General features: G+C 48.0%; 1 protein-coding gene across 2 annotated transcripts; it reads left to right on the top strand.

The window, feature by feature from the left end:
• Positions 1 to 26,073, top strand: LOC106749908 (Krueppel-like factor 4). Of its 2 annotated transcripts, none has more exons than XM_014629837.1 (3): positions 1 to 1,745; positions 21,642 to 22,361; positions 23,747 to 26,073. In XM_014629837.1, the coding sequence occupies exons 1-3, from the start codon at positions 1,331 to 1,333 to the stop codon at positions 25,033 to 25,035; spliced, it is 2,424 nt and encodes an 807-aa protein (XP_014485323.1). In that variant the 5' UTR covers positions 1 to 1,330; the 3' UTR covers positions 25,036 to 26,073. The 2 variants fall into 2 exon arrangements, with proteins under 2 accessions (XP_014485323.1, XP_014485324.1); XM_014629838.1 differs by lacking the exon at positions 1 to 1,745 and adding an exon at positions 20,536 to 20,983.
• The last annotated feature ends 1,727 nt before the right edge of the window (positions 26,074 to 27,800 follow it).

Genomic DNA, 27,800 nt, shown 5'->3' with positions numbered 1-27,800 from the left:
CGCGGAGGAAACGGGGGCGAGACAAGGGCGAGAAGAAACCGAGCCGAGAGAGGAAGCCCGGCCCGGGAAGCACCGCGAGAGGGGAACACACCGCGTGTGTGCGTGCGTGCGTGCTCGTGCGTGTGTTTCGCATAGATAATCACCGTCAACAGTAGCGCGGCGGAGTAACCCGGCGCGCGCGCGGGGTGATGTCGACGACACGTGACGCCGCTGAATCCCGTCGTCATCGCCGCTCGCGGATCGAACCGCCGCCGCGCGAGGAGCGACGCGCCGGCCACCGCCGATATCAGCTGCCTCCGATCGCGCTCTCCTTACTGCTTCGTCCGTGAGTGCACGCGCGAGAACGCATTCTCCGGATCTCCGCGCGAGGAGAGAGAGAGAGAGCGAAGACAGCGCGAGCGAGCTACGCTTTATTAGTCCGGCGCGCGCGGGACATCGCGGGAACCCCTTCGGTTGTTTCGCGCTCGGCGCGCTTCTTCTTCTTCGCTTCTCGCCTCGGCGCTTCGCTCGCCCGGCATCGCCATTGGCCATCGGATCAACGAGAGGAGACCGACGCACCGTGTGTGCGAAGTGAACGAAGAGCTCTGCGAGAGAAAGAGAGAGAGAGAGCGCGCGATAATAGCAGCCGGCGGCACGCGCGCGACCCGAGGGTTCTTCTTCGGCGAGGAAGAAGCGGAGGAGGGAAGGCAGCGTGTGCCCCGAAGGAGAGCAGCGAGACGAGCGAGGGAGAGACCAAGCGAACGTGTCAAAGAGAGCGGAAGGTCGATGCGCCGAGGAGGAACACGAAGAAGAGAGAAAGAGAGAGAGAGCGGGGTATCCTTCAGGTGATACAGTGCGCGACCGGCACTCGGTGTGCCCCGGCTACGTCGTGTGTTTATACTCGTCTCCGCGCGCTCTCCCGAAAACGAGCCTCTTCTCCTCCTCTTCCCCTCCCGCGAGGGACCGGCGATCCGAGGAGAGGGTGAACGCGCTACATTGACTGTGTGTGACTCCGAGTGAAGGTGACGAGAGGACTTCCTCCCCCGGCCGGCGCGAACGTTCCCCGACGACGGTGTGAATCGTCGCCGTATTCGATCGCATTCATTTCGACGTCGCGAAAGAAGAAGACGAACGGGGATATTCGCACGCCGGCGAGTCGCCGGTGACATGCACGCTCGTCCACCCCCGTCTCGTGGCTCGGCATCGCGCACGGCACGCGGCGGGTTGACGGTGCGCGGTCCTCGCGCTACGTCCCGCTGGATCCCGCGATCGGGCGGCGGTACCGGCGGCGGCGGCGGCGGCACGTGGCTCGACACCGCGACGACGGCCGGCGACGGGACAGGTTGAAAAGATGCTGGCACTCGCGATGCGCCGCGAACACATGACCGGGCGCAGCAATTACGAGCCCGCGAATCCGCTCGCGGGATTCGAGCACCTGCAGCACAACACCGCCGGCAATCCGTTCGCGGTGGTGCCGACCTCCGCCGGTGAGGGGCGAGTGCGCGGCGAGACTAGGGTGCCGGAGGTGGCTGAGACCGGCGAGCTGCAGGAGTTCGTGGACATTGCGCAGGTGCAACAGCTGCTGCAGCAGCAGCAGCATCACCATCAGCAGCAGCAGCCGCATCACCATCATCATCACCATCAGCAAGCGGCGGCGGCCGCTTCTTGCATCTGGGGGGCGGTTTATCCGCCGCCGCCGCCCGCCCTGGGATACCACCATCATCACCACCATCATCACCATCCGCCGCCTCCTCCGCCGCCGTCAGGTAACCCGCTTCTTCTTCAGCCCTCGGGATGCGAACCGACGGCTCGGTGTGTATGTGAAGCTTCTCGTCACGACGGAGCGAGCAAGTGCGCGCGCGAGTCACCGGATGTCGCGAGGACGCTTCTCTCTCTCTCTCTTTTATCGCGCTCGCGATGTCTTTGGTAATATTAGGTTGTTACGAAAGTTCTACCAGTTCCTTTATCACAAATTTGAGCGTCATACCGAAGAGAAACTACTGATAACCACTAATAGAAAATCTACTGTAAAGAAACACATAGGAGAAACTGGCGAAACTTTTGTAACAAACTAACGCAAGATCGCGCAAGATCGTGTCTCCGTTGGTATCCGAAGTATCGCTCCGCGGCTGGTTTCAGCTTTCTCGTGGTTTCGGTCCTGTGAAATTTGTACCGAATGTCTGCAAATGTGAGATCCTCCTCCTCCTCACGTTACTTCTCTTTTCGCGCGCTTGACGGAGTATCATCGAAATTATACGAAACCGCATGACGAACAAATTCGTTTGCTTGTTGTCTCGTTCGAGGAATACGTTTTCTTCGGCGACATAGAAAAGGAATTAATGTAGAAGCACAAGTAGCCAGAAGCATTTACTTCGATTGTATTTGCATATAATTTGTAAACAATAGTATTTTCTCGCTGTGGACACGTATAATTATACATAGTCATATATGGCAGGCTTCATACACGATCTTTCTTTTTCCGGGAAACCTTTAGCTTTTCGGTCTGAACGCTAAATTGCAACGTAATTTCTGGCGAGAAGCGTTTTCAGGATTATCAGACGTCGCCAATGCCTTTGAAGATTCAAGCGTTCCCGAGTCAAAATTTTGTTACACCTTTTGTTAAACCTTTAATTCTACAACATAGTAGGAGATTATTATAGAGACTATTATAGTAAAATCAATTTAATTTCAATTCTAACGATATAATATAACCCTTATTTTGACTCCGATGATGTTTTAAATCTTCGTTTCCGCTACTTCAGTGTTGAAATAGGTTGACGAAGGTAGCGTTAAAATTCAATCTGCAGAATTAAAGATTCAAGAGAGCAGTTAAATAGTATCGATATCGTCAGAGTAGGCTTTTATCGGTCTACGGGCCGTCTAAGTAGGCGCGAAATTATCCTTAAGAGCGTCGGAGTAGCGTCGAAATTTCGATTCGGGTTATCGCGGCCGTCGGTAGCGCGGGAAACGCTTTCTGCCGGAAATTACAACGGGCTAAAGCTTGCTACGCTTATCGCGGACTATCCGGGCTAAGACGACGAACAGAGACCTGTTGCATTGCCCGTTTTTGGGGAAGTTTCGACGCGTCTCGACGCGATTCGGCGCGAGTCTGCGCCCCGCGATGAAGCTCGCCGGCGCCACGACGGGGTAGCGCGCGACGAAAGCGTCGAGAGGTTTCGCTTCATTCATTGCGCCGCCACGCGACCGAGAGGGATGTTGCGTCGTCGCCTTTCGTCTCTTTGAGAACCCTACTTCTCCCCTCACCTCCCCCCCGGCTGCTATTCTCGCGAGCCGGTGAATTTTTCTCACGAGTCTCTGCCGGAGTCTCGGATACGCGATAATTTACGTCGTGGCCGAACGTTGCGCGTCTCCTCTCCCTCTCTCTCTCTCTTGCTCTTTCTCTCTTTCTCTCTCCCTTCCCCTTTCTCTCCGGTATTATTCTCCTCCTCGCGGTTTTCCTATGACGACGTTGCGCAGGACGGGAGTATTCGCGAGAGACGACTTCTACGGCTACCGGTATTAACGGCGGTCCAAACACCTCGCGACTATACGTATGATAATCGATCTTTAAGAGCTTTAAGACCGGCACGTCGAAACCTGTATTTCTAGATTAGCTATTAAGTTCCTTGTCACCACGCGGGAATCGTGGCTTGTGAGAGAGGAGAGGCTATCGTGAAGTCCGCGTGGCCGCGATTGTCACCGCGTATCGAACGCGAAACCCGAGATCACGGCTCGCCCACGTGAATTATTAGGGTGATCTTTTGTCGATCGGAGAGAGAGAGAGAGAGAGAGAGAATTCGATCGGTACTCCTTCTCGTGCGTTTGCGATCGGCGATAACATTCCGTTGATGATTTCAAAGTCGCCGCGCCGACGACGCTAATTATTTCCGCATCGGTTATCCGTCAGTTATCCGGCGTTTCTCATCTTCTACTTTCATCTTTCGTGACTACCGTCTCCTCTTTTCGCCGCAATCACACAGTCGTGACGATGCAGCCGGCCGTACAGTCACAGCCCGAGCCGTCCATTCGACATACCGCTGGATGCGCGCACGCACACACGCGGTATACAGGAATAATCAACTAATCGCAAAAAGCCGAAAAACTGCGCAAGTACTCACACTGTCGTTACTTCCGAGCGGACCTGTAACTTGGCTTACATCGTTCCCGTAACCCATAACAAGGATCCTCCGGGGACGAGTCGCTCGCTGTGACGCTCACGATCCTTAAAGTAGTTGGTCCTGAATTTCCAGAGATATCAAGGGGACCCTTCATAAGTTTATTGTTCACTAGGAAAAATACTTTTCCATAACTTTATTTAACTATCTAATCTTGAACATGCGCGGAAAATTGAGATGAGAACGTGCACGGTAAAAGATCTTGTGTTGAAAACGGTGCACTGAAATTGTTTGTTTTATTTAAACGTACACAGAGAAAAAGGTCTCCTTAGATTTAATATTTCTATTTCTATTTATGTGACTGAAATTTGTTTCATAGAAACAACGTGTACTTATGCGAAATATTATTTGTTTGAGTAAAAGTTTTATTGTCTAATTCAAGGAAACTCTATTATTTAACAGGAAGAACGCTATTACTTGAAATAATATCTTTCGCCCAAGTAAAATATTTGGTTACGATAAATGTATAAAATGAAACGAACAATTTCTCTGTAAGAAAATTATCTTTCATTTCACACACCAACAAATTTTTCATTTAAGACAAAGATACACGCCCGTTGGAAAGTTTAACAATCGTACTTATTAATCGAAACATTAGTTTCTTTGGAGCGTGAAATTTGTTTGGATGCAATGAAATTTCGAATTTTCTGAATTCTACGGACGCGTAGATAGCATTTCCATCGATATATGCGGCTGAAAACGAGGGGATTCCTGAAGAAACGAATTGACGGGCTTAACTACCTTCGGGCCGGTCTTTAACAATCGCCAAGCAGCGATAATTCTCTGACGTAATAATATTGACCGAGGGAATAATAATAATAACAACAATAATAGGTGTAATGAAATGTTAACGACGTAGCTATATCGTACCGAGAGCCAAGAGAGAACGAGAGAGAGCGCTTTTCTCTCTCTCTTTCTCTCTTTATAATTAACCACGTTAAAACAACGATATCCTTAATCGGTAGCCCGGGAGACCGATAATAATAATTTCGCCGTAGGAACGTCGAGAAAGGCGAGTGCCTTGGTGTGTGAAAATATTTGACGAATACTTCTTACCGTGTTTGCATCGATGGCGCGCACAACGAACAGACGTACATACAGACGTACGAACGTTCTTTTCGAGCCTTCTCTCCACGATAATACGCGAAATCCTTTCGGCCCCTTTTCGCTCGTCGTCGAGCGCGCGCTTGATTTTGAAACCGCCGTCGTCAATTAATCCCTGTTAACAGAGTGAGGCCGAAGAGCAACGAGGGGGGAGGCAGGCCGTGCTAACTTGAACGTGTCTGCTGGCTCTGATTTGCGTAATATCGCACGGATGTACGAATCATTGCGAGCCATTGTATATGATGAAATTATAACTCGGCGTCTCTGTGAAAGAAATGCAATAAAATCTCAAAGGCAAATGAGATTTCGCGAGCCCGACGTATCTCGCTCGCGGGACGAGGCGTTTCACGCGCGAATCTCGGATCATCTTGCCGTCGGATAACGCCGGACGTCGCCGTGAAGTGACCGGCGAGACGGTGCGACGAGTTTCAGCGAGCTCGGCGCAGATCGTGTCCCTGCACTGAGATTTCTTCAAGTTTAATCAATTTTATTGCATCCAAACACAAATTTCATCATCGGCATGCTCCGAAAAAAAACTGATGTCTCGATTAACAAGCACGATAGTCCGACTTTTCAACGAAATGTGTATTTTAAATAAGTTTTTCTTTAATTTAACTTAATTTTTTCTTTAATTTTTTTTCCTTATTTTAAATAAAAAGTTTGCTCGAAATGAAAGGTAATTTTCTTACGAGGAAATTATTTGTTTCATTGTTTTACATATTTATTGTGATCAAATAATATTTTATTTGGTTGGAAGATGTTATTTCAAATAATAGCGTTCTTTCTGTTAAATAATCAGCCAGTGACGCACTAACAATGAGCTAGAAAATTTAATCCAGGCTGTACTAGTTACTATATGGAAAAAAATTCATCTTAAATCAAGAATAGACATTCTCATATATAAGCAAGAATATCGTAATCGTTTTAGAAGACTCTTAGTCTTGATTTGATTGAATTTATATTGATGCAAGTATTAGTTAAACTCAAGACTAAAAATCTCTTAAGAAGATCGTAATATTCTTGCCAACATATGAAAATATCTATTCTCGATTTAAGATTAATTTTCTTCCGTGTAGCTTTTGTCTCGGGCTGACTGAATACATTTCTGTTCGGGAAGAAAAAATTCAGAGGATGAACTGAGAACTAAGAAACAAGAAAAGAGTATCCTATCGCCTTTTCTACCGAGGGAAAACCGAAAGAAAGGGTGGCGAAGTGCGAGATTTTGCGAATGTTTTTCGCGAACGCGTAACGACCATACCGGTTAGAGCGGCGATTCGCCGGGTGAGAAAAGCCTTTTTTACACGCGTGAACGGCAAGATCGCGGTACAAGTTTGTACGCGGGGTGTATTGTTTAAAGTGTCGTGGCGTCGTATAGTAACGCAAAAAGAGTAAATAGCCTGACATTTCGTTATTACGGATTCGTACAATAAGACAGGAAATCGTACATCATACACGATCCTGCGGGTGGGTGGGTAAAAGGGTACGAGTCATCTTCTCTCTCTCTCTCTCTCTCTCTCTCTCTGGATGCTCGACTCATTGACGCGCTTTTAATAACACCGGCGCTCTCTCTCTCTCTCTCTCTCGAAGTTGCGCGCATCAAAGTTTTCAGCGAAAGAGGACATCTGTGCGCGCGCGTTAATTTTTACAATGCACCGTTATTCGTACGAACGCGAAATTCCTTGCAACGCGTCAGCCGTTCTAACGAACGGCCGATCGATGAATTTTTTCCGCGGAGGCGTTTCCTCAACAAACTCGGAAACGAAACCGAACTCGACGGGAATTCGACGTGGTAGAAATAATGATGTATGCAAATCACCGTGTATATTTTAGATTGTATATGTAATTTTTTTTCTCTCTTTGCTTTTTTTTATACATTCCTCTCTGAGATTGCGAAAGAGGCCCGAATCAAATCATTACGATGCTTATACACCTCGCCTGATTTCTATCGACTTCTCTCCGTATCCGGCATTGATATGTTCGAAGGTATTTTGATTTGGGACATTATTGAACATTGAGTGACGGTGAACGTATTTTTAATCGTCGTTACAGCTAATTGACGTAACACTACACGAATGATCGTAATACGAAACGGCAGCAAACTCCCTCGGTTCCTCTGCAATTACATTTCAGATTCTTAGAGTTGTCGATTCGGAAAAACTGCTGTCGGCGGAAAATATCCACGCGAGAGAATCAATGTGAGACGGCGGAATATTTCCGCTTGATGTTTCTCTTCTTCATCAATATTGATCGACGTCTCGAAACAACAATTGTCCGACTACTCGAACTTTTCTCGTTAATTCGAAAAACAATGAACATCGATGTAAATAATTTATACGTAAGGTTTAAAATATACGGTCATTTATCATATAGGAGATCGACGTCCTTATAAACGCGTAATATTATTTGATATAACTGTAATGTTATATGTTCTTTTAAATATTCGACTCTATATTCGACTATATATATATAATTGTAGTTTTTTTATTTAAAATGTATTGCAATACCAGTTGTTTTATTATATAAATAAAGTCGAAATAATTTTGTGCAAAAATATGTTTTATACTAAAATAATTGTATACATACATATATGTGTATATATATGTTTATTTATATATATTTTTCTATATTATTATTATTCTATTCTTTTTTTAATATTCTAAGAACATGTTTATAGTATGCCAAAAATATTATGTGAAGTGGACATATGACATCAATAGAAATTTCCTATAATATTAAAAAAATATTATATAAAATTCTTAGAATATTACAGGAATATTATTTTAATATTGAATAATAATCATGTAATATTCTAGGAATATTACGCGCTTATAGGGATGTTACTTCACGCTTTTACATTGTTTGTATTCGACCTAAAACGGGGGAAGAAATTGACGGGTATAGCTGTCATTGGCTCGTTACTACTTGTCGCGTGACAGCCCGGCCGCAGTATCGAGACATCGTCATCGACCTTATCTTATACGTCATACACGTATACACTGACGTATACACTGATAATCTGACAATCGATCGTAAAACACGAACTTTTTATTGCAAAGCCAGTTACGCATATGAAACGTGCAAGATGTGCGGACGTCGATATCGTGACGAACGCGTTTATCAATGTACGTAATCGTATGAGGTGAACAGAATCTCTAGACTAGAGCCGTCTGTACGATTCTTAATACCGTATATGAATTTAGTACTTGTCGAAATTGTTTCAATATATACAAGTAAATGTCTACTTATACGAAAGAAATATTGTATACAGTCAATTATATTTGTATATAGCCAATTATATTTCTACTTCTAATATTTGCCAAGAAATATTGGAATAACTATTTCATTTAGATCAAGTGAATATTACTACAACCGTAGTCCTTTTTTTCAGTCAATTCACTTGCTCTCATACAACGAAGAAGTTCTATATAATTCTACTAAAAATATATTCATGTGTGTATTATTCAGGATTAATTTCAACCTAGGCGATGGCGCGGCATGCACGCCGACCGTACATATACACGGAGTGTCGTTTAAGCACGCACGTATAAAGCAATTTCCTCTTCGGGAAAGAATTTTCACGTGGCTCCTGCGTGCATTCTGTGTGTATTTTACGTCCGCGAACGCGCTCTCTCGGATGGAGACGGCCGCCGCCGCCGTCGGTTGAGCCTCCGCGTCACTGCGAGGTCTGCCTCAAACTTCGGGGGTATCAGAGGTGGCTACTCTGCGTACGTATATGCGTACATTCGCACGGATGGGATTACGTAACGGGGGGAATAAAATTCACGATGGCGTACGATTGCACGACGAAGACGCGTGAAAAAAATTGACCCGCGTGCGATGTAACATGACACTGTGTATATGAAGACTCACACACACACATACACACACAGCGCTGTCTATATTCAGCAGCCCCGCATGGAAATTGTCACGATAATCGCGTGTACGGGCGCGTCGCGCGCCCCGTGTATTTTTACGCCGCGGCATCACGGATTTATACGTACGGTTGCGCGTTGCCACCATCGCAGCGATAAAAATACACCGGCCGCAAGCCGGTGAGAGTTGTTATCGTCTATGAATGGCTCATAGACGTATGAACCATCTACGTCAGCATCGACCGATAAGAGACCGAGCGGGGGAACCAAGACGAAGGGGGTTTAACTACGGGCACGTTATACGTAGCCGCCGTTGACGTCCAAGTACAGCTTGGAGTATAGCGTGGAGTGCGCGCGAGGGAAGGAGAGGGAGACGGTAGGATCGAAGGAATCGATAGGCCACGGTGCAAAAATAGTCACCCGGGAGGATTGTCTGAGCGGATTTACAATCCCTCTTTACCCCTCCCCCCGTCCCTTGGACGAAGCGTCCCGATCGATGCGTTTGTTTCGGAAATCGCGCGCGCACTCTTCAAGTTCGCGGGCGATCCAGAAGAGACCAGAATTCGACGCGGCTTCCATTTGCGATGCCGCACGGACGGGGGACGATTGTAAATTCGCGGATGTGTAACGTGTATGCGGGCGAGTTTAACTCTGATCCTTCGAAGGGGGGAGGGGAAGGGGAATTTCGAGGATAAAACAAGAACGGCGAATTGTTTGATAATATAGTGATAGTGAGAAAAATTTGTCCGGACAGATTTCGGGGAGATTTGTCAAGAGTATCAATTGCTGTTCGCTGGACACACGGACGGCAAAGTAATTTGAATGTGCCGACGAAATTTGATTTCGTCGCTGTCGCAATGACGTTCTGCTCGCAATGGCAAAATTATTTTTCCCGTGTGACAAACTTTCCCTATGTCGTTATATTAACAAACTGTTCCGGCGAAACCCGTGAACTGTTTTCTTCTCACAGGTGGAAAGAATTCCGCCGCGGATTGCCTCCTAGGCGATACAGACATTTGGGAAAGCGATCTTCTTAGTTTTATGCTTTCTTTTTCTACAGTGAATATAATATAATTTAGGGACATTTCGGCGTATAAATAGTAATATAAAAGTAAAGTAATAAAATTCTAGCTCAATTGGTTAGTGTTTCAATCGTTTTATTAATTATAAACAGATATATGCATATAATGTTTTGATTTTTCTTTTAATCATGTTAAACAGTACAGATTACAGAATACAATACGCATACGCACATATATATATATATATACATAGCCACTCTTCAGCATATCCCAGCGACATTTTTAAAGCGTTATTTTTAATTTTAAAATATGAAAGTTTTTATAACGTTTTATATCTAACCCGTTCCTTATTATAAACATTGAGAATATTATAACATGCTCTAATTCTAGCACGAATAACTTGTTCACGTAGCTTTAACAGGCAAGATTGTTAAAAATAAAGCTGATATAATTTTGAGTTGGTTCAGCAGAAATTGATCAACGCATGCATTGACTTTCGATGCAAACGGTATTCAAGATTTTCAGATTTCTGATTATAGCCGTCTCATTACTGCTCAATTAGAAATATATGTTGCTGAATAAATATATATGTATATATATTGTGCTATGTATAATTATAAAAGTACCAGAATCCCCCACGTGTCGAAATATCCCTAAATTATCCTGCACGCACGCACGCACGCACGCACGCACGCACACAGAGAGAGAGAGAGAGAGAGAGAGAAAATGTAAACTTCACATTTGAAGGGATTTTTAATGTCAGGATCGATCGGCGGAGATGTTGGTCGCACCTACCGGCAGCGCGACGAAGAAGCGTGAAAGATTAATCGCGTCCACCCCTTCTATATTCCTCTGCTCTACGGCCGGTGGAGATCCTACACCTTCTTATTTTGTTACAAGTTCGCACGTTATTTTCAACGGTCGTATTTTTAACGGGGAAATTTTATATAAAGGTATCCCGAGCCGCGCAAGTCGGCAAAGCAATTATATTTTTAGTGAGTTCAGTCTCCCCACCTATCGGCCTCGTCCTGACGTTATCGCGCTTTATTAATATTCACCTGCGTTACCGCTTTTGTAACTTCTTCACGTGGCAAATCTTTTCCCGCTGCTCCGATCATTATTAATAGAATTCCGAAAAAAAAGGAAATGTGTGTGTGTGTGCAGGCGTGGCGTAGACATCGGCTGCGACATTGGCTGGTCTCCTTTTACGCGCCTTAATGCCATCGGCGAGAAGCGGGGCTTCTCGTGCAGGCGAGCGAGCGATCCTTTCGAGAAAAATCCCGTGTCCTGTCCTGGCATAACACGGCAGTTACGGCTGTCGTGCGATGGTTCCGCGCCGTGTTCATGGCGTACGCTCTTCTCTCTTTCTCTCTTTCAACCACGTGTCTCTCGCCTAAGTACTCATTGTAAGAGAATTACGCATTAAAAGGTCGGGAAACAAGGAAGCACGATGTAAATTATAGCCGGGGGAAGGCGCGCGCGCGCGCGCCGCTCTCCTCCGCGGATTGTAAATTCGCTCTCTACGCCTCCGCGCCTCCGCACAGTAAATTTACGTGTTCCTCGGGTGGGGGGGGGAGGGGGGCATTTGCTTTTTAGAGAACCGATATCTATATCATTATTATCCTCCGACTTTATCTCGCTGCCGGTCTCCTGCGATATCAAGCAGTGCCCGCTGAAACTTCTTTACAATATGGGTCCGCCACACTTTTATCGTCGATGTTACATAAGCTCACCGTACAATCGCCGTGTAATAGCCGCTTGACTTAAGGTCAATCTCGAAATTTTAACCGACTCGAAATTTCGTCCCTACGTTGAACCTTTGATTCTACGATATAGGAACTAAGATGTTAAAAAGAGATTCAATTTCAATTCTAATAATATGATATAATCCTTATTTTGATTCTGATGATGTCTTAAGTTTTCGTTTCCGCTGTTTCAGCGTTTAAATAGCATGACGAGGGTAGCGTTAAAATTCAATCTGTTGAATTAAAGACTCAAAAGAGAAGTTAAAAAGCATCAATATTGTCAAAGTAGGTTTTTTATCATTATTAGTCTAAAGGCCGTCTAAGTAGGACTATCCTTAAGAGCGTCAGAGTAACGTCGAAATTTCGACTTTTCCAACATAATGTTACTTCTTTCAAATAATTTAAAGGAATAATTTCTCTATAAGAGAAAATTATCTTTCGTTTCAAACAAATTTTTTATTCAAGATAAAGATACATATTCGTTTGAAAAGTCTAACTAATTAAGCTCGAAACACTAGTTTCTTCGGAGCGTGCCAATGGTGAAATTTGTTTGGATGCAATAAAATTTATGAAATCTGAAGAAACCTTTTTCTCAGTGCACTAAAAATTACAATTTTAAATCATCCTTAAGATAACAGTTCGGCAAGCCAACTACATTAAGGTCACGCTTAATTCCGATCTGAGGCGGGGAGCCTCGAAACTTTCCACTCTCTTGAAAAATCCCCCCAGTCTTTCTCTCTCTATCTCTCTCTCGCAGATCCTGCGTCGGCCTTCGTCCTGTTCGAGAGCGTTTCGTAATTAAATTACATCGCGCCAATTTCGCGTTCGGGTCGCTCGCCGTCACGACTCGCTGTCATAATCGGAAATAACATTCTCGTCTCGCGAGCTGCCGAGTAAAGGCTCTCGACGCGAGCTGCTCGCCGCCGGAAACGATCATTAATCAACGATCTCGGTAAGGTCGTGCCGCGCAAAAACGTGCGAAAGAGTCGCGAGTCCTCGTGACTCAACGCGGTAACAGCGGCGACGATATATCGACTGCTCGGCGGAGCGATTTAAAGCGCGTCGCGGCGATTTAGAGCACGTCGCCCGCAGCAACTGTGTGTGTGTGTGTGTGTTGTCCCGTCCTGCGCGGGAAACGCGACGCCTTCCTCGAGGAGTCGGTCGAAAACGCGTCCCGTCCTCCGTACGCCGCGTCCGCTTCGCTCCTCCCGCGAAGTCGCAGTCGCTGAACGTGTTTCGAGTTTCCGAGACGAGTTCCTCGTCTCGGCGTACGAATGCAAGCGGACGGCGCGGCTTGAGACATGCGGAGAAACAAGTCCGGATCTACCGTAAACGCGTACAGTAAAGAGGAAAAGCGCCAAAACTGACACAGGTGTGGTAAACCGACACACTCGCGTTTTTCGACTGCAAACCGCACTGAACGGTTATCGGACGGTTGTCGAGCATGAATTTTCGTGCACAACAATCGTAGGTGAAGTGACAGTTTCTGTTCGCCGTTCCGGTTATGTCATTCGGCGTCTAGTTGGATTTTTCGTTGAAAATTAATTTTCCGCGGAAGTTTCGTGGTTGAGCTGCGTTCTTGTGAAAAAATTAGAGTAACAAATAGACGGTAAGTGATTTCTGTGACATAATGCTGTTTTGTAAAGCGTGAGATTGAAAATGTGAGATTAAAGATAACATGTAAAGATATATAATAAATATATGAAACGGTGTAACTTTCCAATGCTTTTATTTTCTTTTTACAATCTCCTGTAAGTACCATGTCGGGCGTGTCGGCTTTGGAGCTTAGTTTGTACAAGCGCCGATCCTCGAACATCTTAAAAAATAATTACTCACAAAGGAATATGTAATAATTTTCACAATGCTGTCATCATATATTTCGATAGAGAAGTGTCGTTGGTTCGCATTTATTCATGTAAATTTCACCTGCCTTCAGCAAGATTTGAGAGCCTCTCAGGATAAAATATATAATAATGATACGTCAATTTTGGTGGCTTTTTCTCTCGAAACCTTTGCTTTAAGCGTTAATCGTAATGCAATTTTTAAAAGAAAGCGTCTCCAGCGTTACCCAGCCGTCGCGATTCCTAAGATTTAAGTGTTAAACGCCTCTTCTCAGGGATTACATTTTATTCGCTGAGAGCGAAAGGCTAAAGGCTTACTGCTCGCATCTATTGTCGTACCCTGACTAAGGTAACAATCTGTAATCGCGGGTGATTAGCGCGTCCGCCCTTTCTCTATTCCTCGACTCCGTGCGAGCTTACTTACCTTCTTATTTTGCCGCAGGTTCGCGCTATTTTAAACGGTCGTGTATTTTTAACGGTAATTTTATATAAAGTATCGTCAGTTGGGTGCGCGTCGTGGCGGGAGGGGGGAGCAATTATATTTTTAGTGAGTTCAGTTTCTCCCCCACCTGTCGGCCCCGTCCTGACGTTACGATAATGATCTATAACGTTCGGCGTGAGGCCGCGATTACGCACGCGGTGAAAGGTCTCGTGTGAACACGAGTATTTCAATGGCTCATCCTTCCGTGACTTTGTAATAATAATAAAATAGCACTGCAAAATATAGTACACCGTGGCGCTAAAATAGCGCATACCATACTGGTTGCAACGTGCGAAATCTAAGCCTGCACGCAGGATCTCCGAAGAAATTGTCCGTAGACGAGGACGGAAATTTGCGGAAGTGACTATTTTAGATGCGAACAAATCGTTGACTTGGAAGCGTTCTTATATATAAATATATCAGTCAATTTCAATCAACGAATTTCTGTTTAATCGAACAAACGCTACGTTTAGTCCATTATCCAGTAAATAAATAAACAATCAGTTGTTGTAACGAGTTATTAATTAATTCGACGATTGCGATTTGGTCGACGACTGTATCAACACAACGGTATTGTCGCACCGACGTGTCATTTCTTTAGCGAACACAATAATTCTTTGAGTAAGTGTGATCGCTGATTTTACCGAATCGATCGCTTCTTTTCTCAGTGTACATCGAGAGAAAAATATTTTGCAACAATAATCATCATAGTGAAAGAATTAGAATCTCGCAGAATGTTTTAAGTGTTACTACACAGGAAAAAAGGGCTGGAATCAAGTAAAGGTGATTACCTATTTTTCAGCCTCTCAAATCGAGTAATATTCTTATCCATTAAGGAATATTTTAATAGCTTGTAGTAAATATTCATTTGCAGTAATTTTATAATTTGTAGAAATGAATTACTGATAAGCGTGAAAAGGTTACAAATTTAAGAGAGTATTTACTAAAATTATGCGATACCCTTTCACTGAAGGAATCCAGTGGTTTCAAATCCCGACTTTTCTGTCCGGAGAGTGGACATTTTCTAAAACTAAACTCTGATATTTTCAATATTATAAATTTAATATTTGCCACAATTGTTCCAAAACGTACGAGAAAGTGTATATTTTATACGAAGGATCTATCATATTATACACAATCAGGCATACGTCTATTTCTAGTAAATATTTGCCAAGAAGTAACCATTTTGTTTGCCGAATCAAGTAAATATTATTCGAACGGTGGCACTTTTTCTTAGTATATACAGGTGTGAACCACGCAACGTGGATCAGCTCAGTTCATCCTGCTGTTAATAGACCGATTAAAAGTTTTTTTCATCCACTATAACATAGTTCAAGGTGAAATCATCGGGTTTTAAAATCATCTTAAAGTTCACCTTGAACCATGTTATATTAAACAAAAAAAATTCTCAATCGGTCCACCAACAGCAGAATAAACTAAGTTGATCACGTTGAGTGGTTCACTTTGAACAGAATATCAGTGGTGATAACCTTACATAAATGTTACTTTGTTGCTATATATTTTTGTGATCAAAACCATAAGGAGGACATAGTTGGGGGCGAGATATATAACTATAATTTCATATATATACGTGCCATGTTCACATGTGAAATTCATTCGAGACACTACTCGAGTCCGCGCGCCTCGAGTTCGAGCGTCACGCGCGCTACAGCGCTCGCATTCGCGAGATATTCAGCGGGCTCGAAATTTTGTCCACCGAAACACTGTCTGGTCCCGAAACAAACATCCAAACATCTTGAAACGCGTGCGGACGCAACACCGTGGTGGTGGACAGAGAGAGAGAGAGAGAACAATACGAGCGCGAGAACGTATGAAGGAGGAATGTCGCGGCGCACCGCGGGGACGGTGAGCTGCCAAAAATCTTGTATCATCGGCGGTCTGACTCATCGCGCGAGCGAGCAACATAGAGAGGAACGTTTGACGCTCGGCGCACTAGTCATCCCGGGTATTTGGGGATGCTGGGTGGCTCAGGTGGTTGCGTGGCGGCTCGAAATAACGCCGCTCGCCCGCGCAAAATCGCGTCGATTAGAGTCACGAATAGTGCGCGCCCACCACCTCGTCGAGAGCCACCGGTAATTTTAGAACACATTTTGTTGTGTGCCAGATCAACGTCGTCGTCGTCGGCGTGCGTCACTGTCCCTTCGCGTGCGCAGTGTGCGCGCATCGGCTCTCTCTCTCTCTTTCTCTCATCGTGCGAAGCCGATCGAGCGGATTGGCGCGGATAACGCGCAGTCGGATAATTCGCTGTTCGGCGAAGCGTTTCCCCAACGAACAAAAAATTATTTTCACACTTAATCCCTCCCATTGTATTTAACCAATTCGACGCCAATCATCTCTCTCTGTCGACCTTGCCCGCTTTCTCAAAGCGTCTGAACGGAACGTACATCATAAGTACATCGCAGAACGGGAAGATTAAAAGCGCTTAAACGTTAGTGTCGGTCCACAATAGATATTTTAAGCCTTAAGCCTTAAGAAATTAACACTAATCACCGTTGATTATTCTTCTATAATTCGATTATGACTGGTCGATTTTTTAAAGCTTAAAATACCTGTTATGGACCGACACTTACGTTACGATACGTGTAACAAGGGAAGGAAGCGAAGATGGAACGCGTAAAATTAATATAATTTCTCGACGCGATTGAATATCGCGAAAACGAGATCAGCGTCCGATCCGATCGCGCACGAGAAATTAATCGTACAACGAGAGCCGCAATGCCGCCTTACGCCAGGACACAAGACGACAGAACGAGCGAACACGTGCGATCCAATTTTAAAAATAGAAACCGACCAGCTAGATTATATATCCTCGCGGGAACTCGAGCGAGGCTATTTTCTTTTCTTTTTTTCTTTCCAAATTCTTCCTTTCGGCGAGATCGAAAGAGAGATCAACACTGGAGAGACCGAATGCGATTATGCCATTTCTTAATTATACAGCAGAGGACTATTGGATAGTATGTATATATATGTACGGGGGAAAATCTCTGAAGCGTCAACACGGAGAAAGATAATTGCTGGTGCGGCGAATTTCATCGTTGCACCAGGAAAATCTGTGTCAGTTACTATGTGCGAACAGCAAAACAATTTGTTGAAAGTACCAATCGCTGGACCATCTTGCTTCAATCTACGAATTATCTTGCCGTAAAAACAAATTGGCTGATATATAAATTAGAAGAACACTGTTTTGTTGCAACAGCAAGTTAACGTGTCCTAAGGACACGTTCACTCAGCCGAATACTTTTCTATCTCGGCAAACAAAACCGGTTCTCTGCTACAATTACGAATAATTCATTAATTCGGTTGTGCCAGACTAAATTTTAGCTGTTGTCGCAACGAACGTGCAGTAGCAACTGAGTGGTTTCGCTACTACGGAAAATTATTTTTCTCCCCGATCAAGTAGGAGATCTCTGCAAAGCACCGGATGAGCGAACATACGACGAAGGAATGAATAGCGAATAGTGTGATATTCGAACGTGTGTGTTCGAAACGGGCACGAACTTTCTTCGATAAAGCACTTTATGAGCAAATCGGCCCGGAACGTGCGGATTCGTGGATTCATCTTACACACTTTGGAAAAGTGGAATTTTTGAAATTGTAACGACGAAAGCTCGCTGCGTTCGTTCTTACGCTCGGTGCACACCTACCTAGCCGCTTAATGACTCGCTTCACTGAGAGAAAAATATAGTTATCTTTGGGAACAACAATTTACTTTTTCCTTATTTCAACCACAAAAATAGCAGTAGCAACATACACGTAAGGTTATTGTCATTAACACTATAGTAACATTTATTAGAATAAAATAGTTCTTTTGGCTATTTTTGTGGTTAAAAGGAAGAAAGGATATTGTTGTCCTCAAAAACATCTGTATCTTTTTCTCTTGGTGTCCGCAGATGCTACTATTAAGAGATGCGTAATCTTTGATTATCATCGGCCACGTTCAGTTTTCGAGTGTCATCGAGATAAAGCGTACCCGCCGACTCGGACGCGAAGCTTTTTCGACAATCTACGATGTCACGGTGCGCGTTAGAGGCCTTTAAAAATGAAATAACAGCATAGTTAGAAAGAGGGAGAGAGAAAGGGAGAGAGAGGGAGAGAGAGAGAGCGAAGAAAGGAAGAAGGCGATAGAGAAAAAGGACAGGCGGCAGAAGAAGATAGAGGGGACGAAATGCCAAGAGCGGGACGGAGCGAGAGGGAGAAGAAAGAGAGCGAGCGAGCGAGAGAGAGAGGAAGAGGGGAGGGGGGACGCGCGCGTGGCAGCGCGTGGTGCCAAATAGGGCATCAGGTGGTTGCGAGACGCCCGCGAGAAAAAGACCGTACGCGCGTGCGCGTATATACGTGACTGCTTGCTAAGCGGGCGCGCACGCACGCGTCCGCACAAATGGCACGCGTCTCTTTACCCTCCTGAGAAAGAGAAAGAGAGAGAGAAAGAGCGTGGTATCCGCGCGCGCCTCGTATTGCAGACACGCGCGCTTACAGATGTTAAGAGAGCCACCGTATCGCCGCGATAAAATGACTTTCTCCTTACGACGTATCTCTTTCTCTCTGTCGCGTCCGCCACTGTAATGACAAGCGTCTATATCTACTATCCGTGAGCGAAATTCCGAGGGAGGGAGGAGAGAAGGGACGGAAGGGGAGGGAAGGAAAGAGAGAAAGAGAGACATCGTTGTTCCGGACCACCCGCTAACGGCGAGACGAGACGCCAGGTCTTCCGTTCCGCGATCGATCGCTCCACGTCATCCCGTGCGGGATATACGTACGTACGTATGTACGTACGTACGCGCCGCCGCGGCGGGCAGAGAAATCCGCGGAATTTCATCGTCATTCGGCGAGATTCCGACGCAGCGTTTCCGGTGCGAACGATCGCAGATCGGCGATTCATTAACGCGCGCGCGCGACGTGGCACTAACGAGAGCGACGATTCGAGCGGGAACGAAATAACGATTCCTCTCGGAGGCGACTTGGAGCGATCCTTCCTCGAGGATTCGCGAATTCCGCCGCGCGACGATATGCGTCCTCGCTCGATTCCTGATTGATAACGGCGTTTGATAACGGCGATCGACGACGAATTACGCGTCACAGTAATGAATGAGGTTTCGACACGTGGCCGTGCCTGTATGCGTGCCCTTATGCGACGGGCACGCGCGCGCGCACGGCTGTGCGTCGATCGGCAACTTACGATCGATTAATTGCCGGTTAATCGGTATCGCGCGAGCGGATATTCCCATTACCGTAAAAGATTACGCGAGCTTGACAGCTGCCGGTGACGATACGTATCGCGGCCTGCGCGCTCGCTATCTCTCCCTCTCTGTCTCTCTCACTCCCTCCCTACCTCTTTCGCTTTTTCTCGCTCCTACGCGATAGCTCGCGGCTTTTCCCCCCCCGTCCTCCGTCGCCCGTCGTCGCGTGCTCGCGCGTTCTCGAAAGTATCTCGTGGGGGACCGGAGTCGCGCGCCTCGGCTCTACGTCACAGTGCTCTACGTCACCGGTGAACGGGGTTGAGGAGCTGACGGAGCAGGAGGAAGCCTCTATGGAGGGACGATAGGGGAAGGTGGCGGCGCGCGAAGGGCGACCTGGTGGGGGGATACGTTCGTAAGCACTGGTTGGCAACTACGCGACGGCGCGGAGAAACAGAGTCGAGGATCTCGCTCGGCTCTCTTATATACGTGTGCATATATATATTATATATATGTATATATACGTATATGTACACGTATGATATGTATAGTGTATGCGTGATACGCGCTCATGATATGCATATATATATATATATATATATATATGTACATATACAGGCACTTACGCATAACATAATATGCATATATACATTTATATGTATGCATATATATATATATGTGTACACACGTATACGTAAGCGTATATAAATACGCGCATACGTACGAAGACGTATGGCGCACACACGCGTGCGTAGGCAGGGGTCCGCCGGGCGGGGATTGGCTGGCGGTCGACTCGGCGCTTCCAAATATGGGACAGTCTCGGCGGTCCATTCATAAAACTACGGGGCGCGCCGCCGCTCGGCTCAGTTCGTGCGCGACCCCCACGCATCGCGCGTCCTTTAACAATCCCCGTGCACGAGCCAATACCACTTCTCGAGATATACCACGCACACCTAACCTGACGGTGAAGACGCGCGTTTAAAGGGAGAGAAAGCGAGTGAGGCGAGAGAGAAAGAGAGAGAGAAAGACAGGGATATAGATGGATGGATAGAAAGAGAGAGAGAGAGAACGAGAACCAGAGAAGAGAGAGTGGGAGGAGAAGAAGAGAGAGACGAAGAGAGAGAGAGAAAGAGAGAGAGAGAGTTGCCGACGCAACATAAAACGCGCGCGGTCTCGCGCGCGCGCGCGCTCGTGCGCCCACGCACACGCTCTCCGATCATACACTGTAGTTGCTCTCACTCGCGCACAGATTCGGAGCACGCGTGGATCCGAAACGCGCGCGGCGGGCGGCGGTGGTGGCCGGACACACGTCGTCTCCTCTGCGGGGCCGCAACTCGAAACTTCGCTCCTCGCTTTCCGACACGCTATTCACACATCGGCTCCTCGTGTCTACTCGACGCGTCTGTACCCGTCGTCGTCGTCGTGAGGTGAGAAGAGGAACGCAGAAGCGGACTTCCATCGGAGCGGGGAGAGACCGGCACCGGTCTCGCGCGCGCGCGCGCGCGTGATACCACCCGTCGTCGGCGCGTATAGCATTTCCTCGTCCACGAGGGGACTGCGGCACACCAGGTATAACCGACGACGACCGGGTTGCCGCGCACGTAGTCTCTCTCTCGCGATCCTACGCGACGCGTAGAGCTTCCTGGCGCGCGTACGCACGCACGTACACACATATACACACACACACACACACACACATACACGGTGGTGGTTGGTGGTGATGGTGATTACTAGTGGTTGGTGGTGGTCCTCGCCGCGACGTGGTGTTGCCGGCCGCGGCCGGTGGTATCGGGCGCGTTAAAAAGGCGGGAAGGAGAGAGAGAAAGAGAGAGAGGAGACTTTTTCTGCGCTCTTATATCAGCGATCGGCACTCCGACGATTTAGATAAAAAGCCGGAGCGCGCGCGACACGCGCAAGGAAGAGGGGCAAGACGTGTCTCTTGTTCGCATACTTAACCACTACTAATCCTACTTAATCGGAGGAAAATAGAGGAAGTGAGGGAGAGAGAGACGACGCGAACCGATCTTCCGAGGGAGAGATCGCGAGCATTAACGCGTATTGCTACGGGCTTTAACGCGCGCTATTCACACCGGGAGAGAAAGAGAGAGAGAGAGTGTGTGTGTGAGAGAAGAAGCGAGAGAGAGGCTCGATCGTATCGGAGAGTGATCGGGGAGAAACGACGACGATATTATAACCATAATAATTACGTTGAACGATACAACCGCAGGCGAGGACACGCAGTGCGGTACCGAGGATTCTGCCGCCGCTGCCCAAGCAGGCGACCCGCTCCAGAGGATGACGATGGACGGCATGGAGGTGGTCGGCTCGCAGCCGCACGCAGCCACCAGCCCGTTTCTGCTCTCCTCGCCGCCCTTAGGACACCATCATCACCATGCTCACGCGACCTTCAACCTGCAAACGGTGCAGCTGAGCTTCGATGCTTGTTTACCGTACAACGCGGCCTCCTCCTCCACCACCTCGTCCTCCGGTTCGGTCACCTGCAGCATCGGCGGCACGCCAGTGAGCGCGACCTGCACGAATTCGTCGACCAGCTGCAAAACCGTACCCACGCTCTCCCTGTCGTCGTGCGTGCCACTGCACGCTCAGCTCCAGATCACACCGACCGACACAGGCGCGGAGCACAATCACGGCCGGCACCACCATCACCATCACCACCATCATCATCGGTTGGACGATCATCATCAGCATCATCATCACCTGCAGCACGCCGACGCGTCGTCCTCACCGTCCGCCGATGCCGGCGACGGCGGCAAAAGGAGCCAGTTAGATGACGACGATAAGGGCTGCATACGGAACTGCAGGAGCGACCTTCACGACGCGAACGACAAGGACAAGCCCGGCGACCTCAACACACCGGTCACCACCAGCAGCGACCTACCGTCTTTCTTCGGCCCCTCTGCGCTTGTCGAACCGCCACCGATCTCAGGTACCTACCTCCCCCCCAATCAGCTGTTCCTTAAGATCGGTCCCGGGAGGAAACGGGATCTCCTCCTCGTTGCGATTTAAGAACATGTGCCCCATGTGCGTCCACCTCGTCGCTGCGATTTGCGAACAGCAAAGATCCTCCGCCTTTTTGCGATGTGTGTTGCGTCTAATGACTTAATTATAAAGGGGGTGAGACAGACAGAAAGAGAGAGGGTGGGGGGGAGAGGGAGGAAGAGGGATGACGTGTGTCGATCCATTATTGCCGCGCGCGTCTTTGAGCTTCTCTCCAGCAGGCCGGTGCGACGTATCTCCCCCGGTTAAAACCGGCGCGCCTCTCGCAATTCCACGCGACTTCCAGACAGCAGAATTACGTAGGTGCGAATGCGCGATCCTCTTGAATTGCGCGCCGTTTTCACTTTCGCCCACGGTCTTTCGCTTTCCATGCGCTTTGCGGCGGCAGCGTCGCCGCCTCTCCTGATACGTCGTCTTTAAAGACCGTTCAGCGCGCGGCGATTTCGGCGGTCCGAACGAATGAATCCGGAACGTGCGACTACGCGCACAGAGAGCGGAGGTGCGCGCACGCACCGAAAGAGAGAGAGAGAGCGCGCGTTCCACGAGGCGTGTAGTTACGTTTATCGCGACGCTGTTCGCGAAAACATCTAATATCGAAGGCCTGTCCGCCTGAGTCGCGGATCAATACTCAACGACCCCGACATTCAGAGACCCTCCTCTTCAACCTGCACCACCCACCTCTGCCTCCCCACCATCCCTCGGTCGGTTCATTCATGCTTCCAGCTGTGCTCCCTCCTCCCCCACCCTCTCGGTATCGTCGTAATGACCCTCGCGCGCCCGCGCGACTATCGTGCGGCTTTCCTGCGCGTTTCCTACATATTTTTTATTCTCGCCTCCCCCATTCTTTTTCACTCCGTCGTTTTTCGCAAGAGAGAAGCGGGCGATTGCCGGCACCGGTCGGAGTGCGAGTATTCCGAGGCGGTGCGCGCGAGAAAAAGCCGCCTGGTGCATCGTCGTCGGCCGGACGATCGCAAGCGGCGGCGTCTCGAGAAATGCTCTCGTCCCGTACTCTCTTTTCTTTTTCCACCCGTACGTTTTCACCAGCGAGAAGCGCTTCTTAACAAGCGCGCGCTGGTCAGCGACGCCGTGGAGAAAGGAAATAACAAAGCGGCAGGATGCAGACAACAGATAGAGCCGCTGTTAGATAAAGTACCCTGCCGTATCGCGCGGGTTCTTCCTGTCGTCGTCGTCGTCGCTCTCGAAAACGGAATGCAAAATACGCGCGCCGTACGACGACGACGGACGAATCGTCGAGACGAATCGGAAGGAAATCGAGGATTGAGCGTTGCGATTTGTGCTTTTGATGCTTCGCAGGCAGCCTGGCGGGCGAGGACCTCTCCCTGGAGGAGGCGACCGCGGAGGAGGACGAGGGCGGCGCGTCCGCCGGCCGGGGGGATCATCGGCACCACCACCACCACCATCACGCGCAGCAGCAGGACGCGCGGAGCGGCGTCGCCGTGAGCGCGGCCTCCTCGAGCAGCCCGCCGTCCTCGCGTCACCACCAGCCGGCGGACGAGGCGGACCGCGGCGGTGGCAACGTGCTGCAAGCCGGCGTGATCCTCTATTCGTCGCCGCACACCGCCTCCTCCGTGCCGGCGACGAACGTCAACATCTGCAACGTGCCGACGTTGACTTACCGCGGCGTCTTCACCACCACCTGCACGCAATCCTCACCGCTGAGCAATCTCCAGAGCGAGCAGCAGCAGCAGCAGCCGACGAGCCAAGAGCTATGGGCCCCTCTACCCTCGCCGACCTTAACCTTGACAGGTCAGCCGTTCCTTCACCCCAACCTACATTCAGCCGCGTACGGCGGCGAGACCGTCGAGTTATTGCAGGTCGATTCGAAGCCGCCCCCGCCGCCCGGTTACCACGACACACCGACCACCACTCCCGCGGCCTGGCTGACGGCCCACGAGGAAGCTTACGACCCCGGGCTCCTCTCTCACCCTCATCACTCTCACGCTCACCATCACGAGACTCAGGCGCTCAAACAGGAACCGACCGGCACGTCCGGCTACACACCTTGCGTGCAGCAGCCACAGCAACAGCAGCAACAGCAACAGCAACAAGCACCATCGTCGGCGACCGGGGGCGGCACCACCGGGGGGGTGCAATTGGCCGAGTATAATCCGAGCACGTCGAAGGGCCACGAGATACTCTCGCAGGTCTACCAGCAGAGCGCTCTGCCGCTGCGGCTGGTGCCGGTCAAGCCGCGGAAGTACCCGAATCGGCCGAGCAAGACGCCGGTCCACGAGCGTCCGTACGCCTGTCCGGTCGACGCCTGCGACCGCAGGTTCTCCCGCAGCGACGAGCTCACCCGGCACATTCGCATCCACACCGGCCAGAAGCCGTTCCAGTGTCGTATCTGCATGCGCTCGTTCTCGCGCAGCGACCACCTAACCACCCACGTGCGCACCCACACCGGCGAGAAGCCGTTCAGCTGTGATCAGTGCGGCCGCAAGTTCGCCAGGAGCGACGAGAAGAAGCGCCACGCGAAGGTACACCTCAAGCAGAGGCTGAAGCGCGAGGCTTCCCACGCGACGAACCCGAGGAGCGCGCATCCCGCGTCGTCGCAGAGCCACGCGTCCTCGCCCTGCAATTAAATAATAATGAGAGAATTCCACGATAACAACGACGTCGAGAGAGAGAGAGAGAAAGAGGGGAACGTCCTCCCTTCTTCTTCAACGTTGAGATCTCATTTCCCCTCCACCCCCTTTGTCGCACTCGGTGACAAATTGTGATCTGTGTTATCCATCCGATTCTCCCGCAACATCTGTCTCTCCTCTTCCCGTCTCTTTCTTTCCCTAATTTTTTCTTCTTCTTCTTCTTCTCTCTTGAACCGGTCGTTTCCTCTCTCTCTCTCTCTTTCTCTCTCTCTCCTTCCTTCGTGATGGCCGATGAGGAAACCGCGGAGACCTTTAGGCGGCCAAAACCGTCACCGACTGATCCGTCATTCGTCGTCGTCGGTCCATCAACTGTTTACGCTACTTACAACACACTGCTGGATGCGAACTGACGATATTTTTCGCATGCAGGGCGCATGCTGGGCCGCGGTAAACAGTTGCTCATTCTGAAAATGAATTACGAATCCAAGGGTAAGCGTTCTTTTTTTTCTGCAATTTTGATCAGTCGCGATACATTCTCGACGTTCTCGTTTGTCGGTCTGTCTCTCGTCTCATCGTCGCGAAAATCGTCGCAAAATCGAAGTACTTAGAGCATCACTCGGAGAGAGAGAGAGAGAGAGAGAGATACACGAAGCCTCGGGGACGAATTCCGCGCGACTTGCGACAGATTGCGTCTATTAATTAATTCGATCAGTTGTCGCGTGTTTTTTTTTTTAATTCAGATAGAAACAGCAAACGTCGCGTTTACCACGTTTCACCACGTGTCGCTTCATGCATCCGCAGTTTGCATCCGGACGCGCGAATTATCAGATCCGCGAGGTATTCACCAGCGTCGTTGCCACGAGTGCCATTGAGCATTTCGTAAGAACATTTTCGTACAATCGTATAACACGAAATCGATACCAGCCCCGCAGCTTCCGGGAATCGTAGAGTGACACAGCGGAGAATACCGAGAGAGGGAGAAATAGAAGGAAGAAAGGGAGGGTTGAGACGGAAGGAGAGAGAGAGAGAGAGAGAGGGAGGGAAGGAGGGAGAGTGAGAGAGAGATACGGACCCAGTAAGCAAGAAATCATTAACACAACGTTATAACAATGATATTTTATAATATATAACATTTTCAAATATATAGTTCTTAATGTCGCATACAACGTCATCGTTAATGATATTTTATCGAAACATAGAAGTTAATGTTTCTACTATGATTTTAATATTTAAGAACATAATAATTATCAAGTAAGAGTTTAGAAACATTTATGAAGTATTATGTCAAAATGTTTATAAAATCCACGTAAAATCAATGTTTCAAAAGATTGATTTAACGTTTCTTGCTTACCGGGGAGCATTACGAATCATTGCATACGAATGAGTGTGTGTATGTGTGTGTGTGTATGTGTGAGAGAGAGAAATGTGATGCTTTTCGTGATACGATATAATATATCGGCTCGCTGCATGATCGACATCAAACGGAACTCGGCATTTAAATGGTTACTGATGTCCTGTCCCTTCCTGTACAATCGAAAAAAAAATTGTTCGCGATTCGAGTGTAATTTCGAAGAAAGAACAGTAAAGAAAGAGGAAGAGAAACGAGAAAAAGGAGGGAAGAAGCCACACGTCACTCCTACGAAGCTGTATTCTCGCATCGGACAGATCTGTGCTGACGAATGAAAAAGGCCGAGAGACTGTTGACGAGATTTTCGCGGCAACGGAAATAGAGATATTTTTTTATGTATATTTGTATATAACTATAATTCAACGTTAACACCGAATTACAGAGAGAGAGAGAGAGAGAGAGAGAAAGAACGGTCGGCGCGATATAAAAATATTTATTTTTGAAAGAAATTTTACGGCATTACGTTAGAGAATATGTAGGTGCTAAAGAAAGAAAGGAAGAAAGACAGAAAGAAAGAAGTTCCTCTCCGCATCGCGACGACAAGTGTGTGTGTTTGTGCGTGTGCGTGTGTATGTGCGTGCGCGCGCGCGCGTGCGCGTTGAGAAACTTGGTTTCGATAAATAAGAAAAGGGGAGAAAAAACAACAAGAAAAAGAGAGAGAAAAAAACTGTCGCAAATTTCGCCATACGCGACGCCGGCCCGTCGCCGGGAAGCGTGCAATTTCCGTGAGTTTCTACGATTCTTTGCAGTGTTCACACGAGGAATTCATCGGATTCTGATCTCGTAGCAGCGATTACATTGCCTATACAGCGCCCTCCCCCCCCNCCCCCCCCCCTTTGTGTATGCGTTCCGTCGTGTTCGTCGTACTTTTCGTCGTGCTCCGAACACGCTAAATCTCGGCTGTATGTGCAATTCCTCACGTGTATGTGCAATGATGTTTTACGTTCGTCCCCGTCGTCGGATCTTTCCCCCGAATCATTCTTGCCTCTCTTTCTGCACATTCTAGGTAAAAAAAGGAAAGAAAAAAAAAGATATGAGAATTCCACGAATAATTGTAATTAAACATTGACCATCGTTGTTGAAAGAGAATATTTCACGTGTACATATGTATATAATTTATTACGTATGATCGCTGTATGTATATGTAAAATCTCTAACGTCGTTATCTCGTCTACTTCCACCCCTTCTTTTCTCTCTTCTATTCTTCTCGTTTTTCGCGTTATTATCCTGCCCCGTCCCGCTCGCCGCTCCCCCTCCCCTTCCGTCCCTCCCTCCTGTCGCGTACGTGTATACATATACGATTTAGCGATTGTTAATGTTATGTATATGTTGCTCTATTTATTAACAAGATGAC

The sequence above is a fragment of the Dinoponera quadriceps genome, unplaced genomic scaffold (assembly GCF_001313825.1).
Source record: "Dinoponera quadriceps isolate SergipeBrazil2010 unplaced genomic scaffold, ASM131382v1 scaffold4052, whole genome shotgun sequence".
NCBI classification, from domain to species: domain Eukaryota; kingdom Metazoa; phylum Arthropoda; class Insecta; order Hymenoptera; family Formicidae; genus Dinoponera; species Dinoponera quadriceps.
The sequence above is the reverse complement of the archived record's forward strand: the minus strand, read 5'-3'. Positions and strand labels throughout refer to the sequence as shown.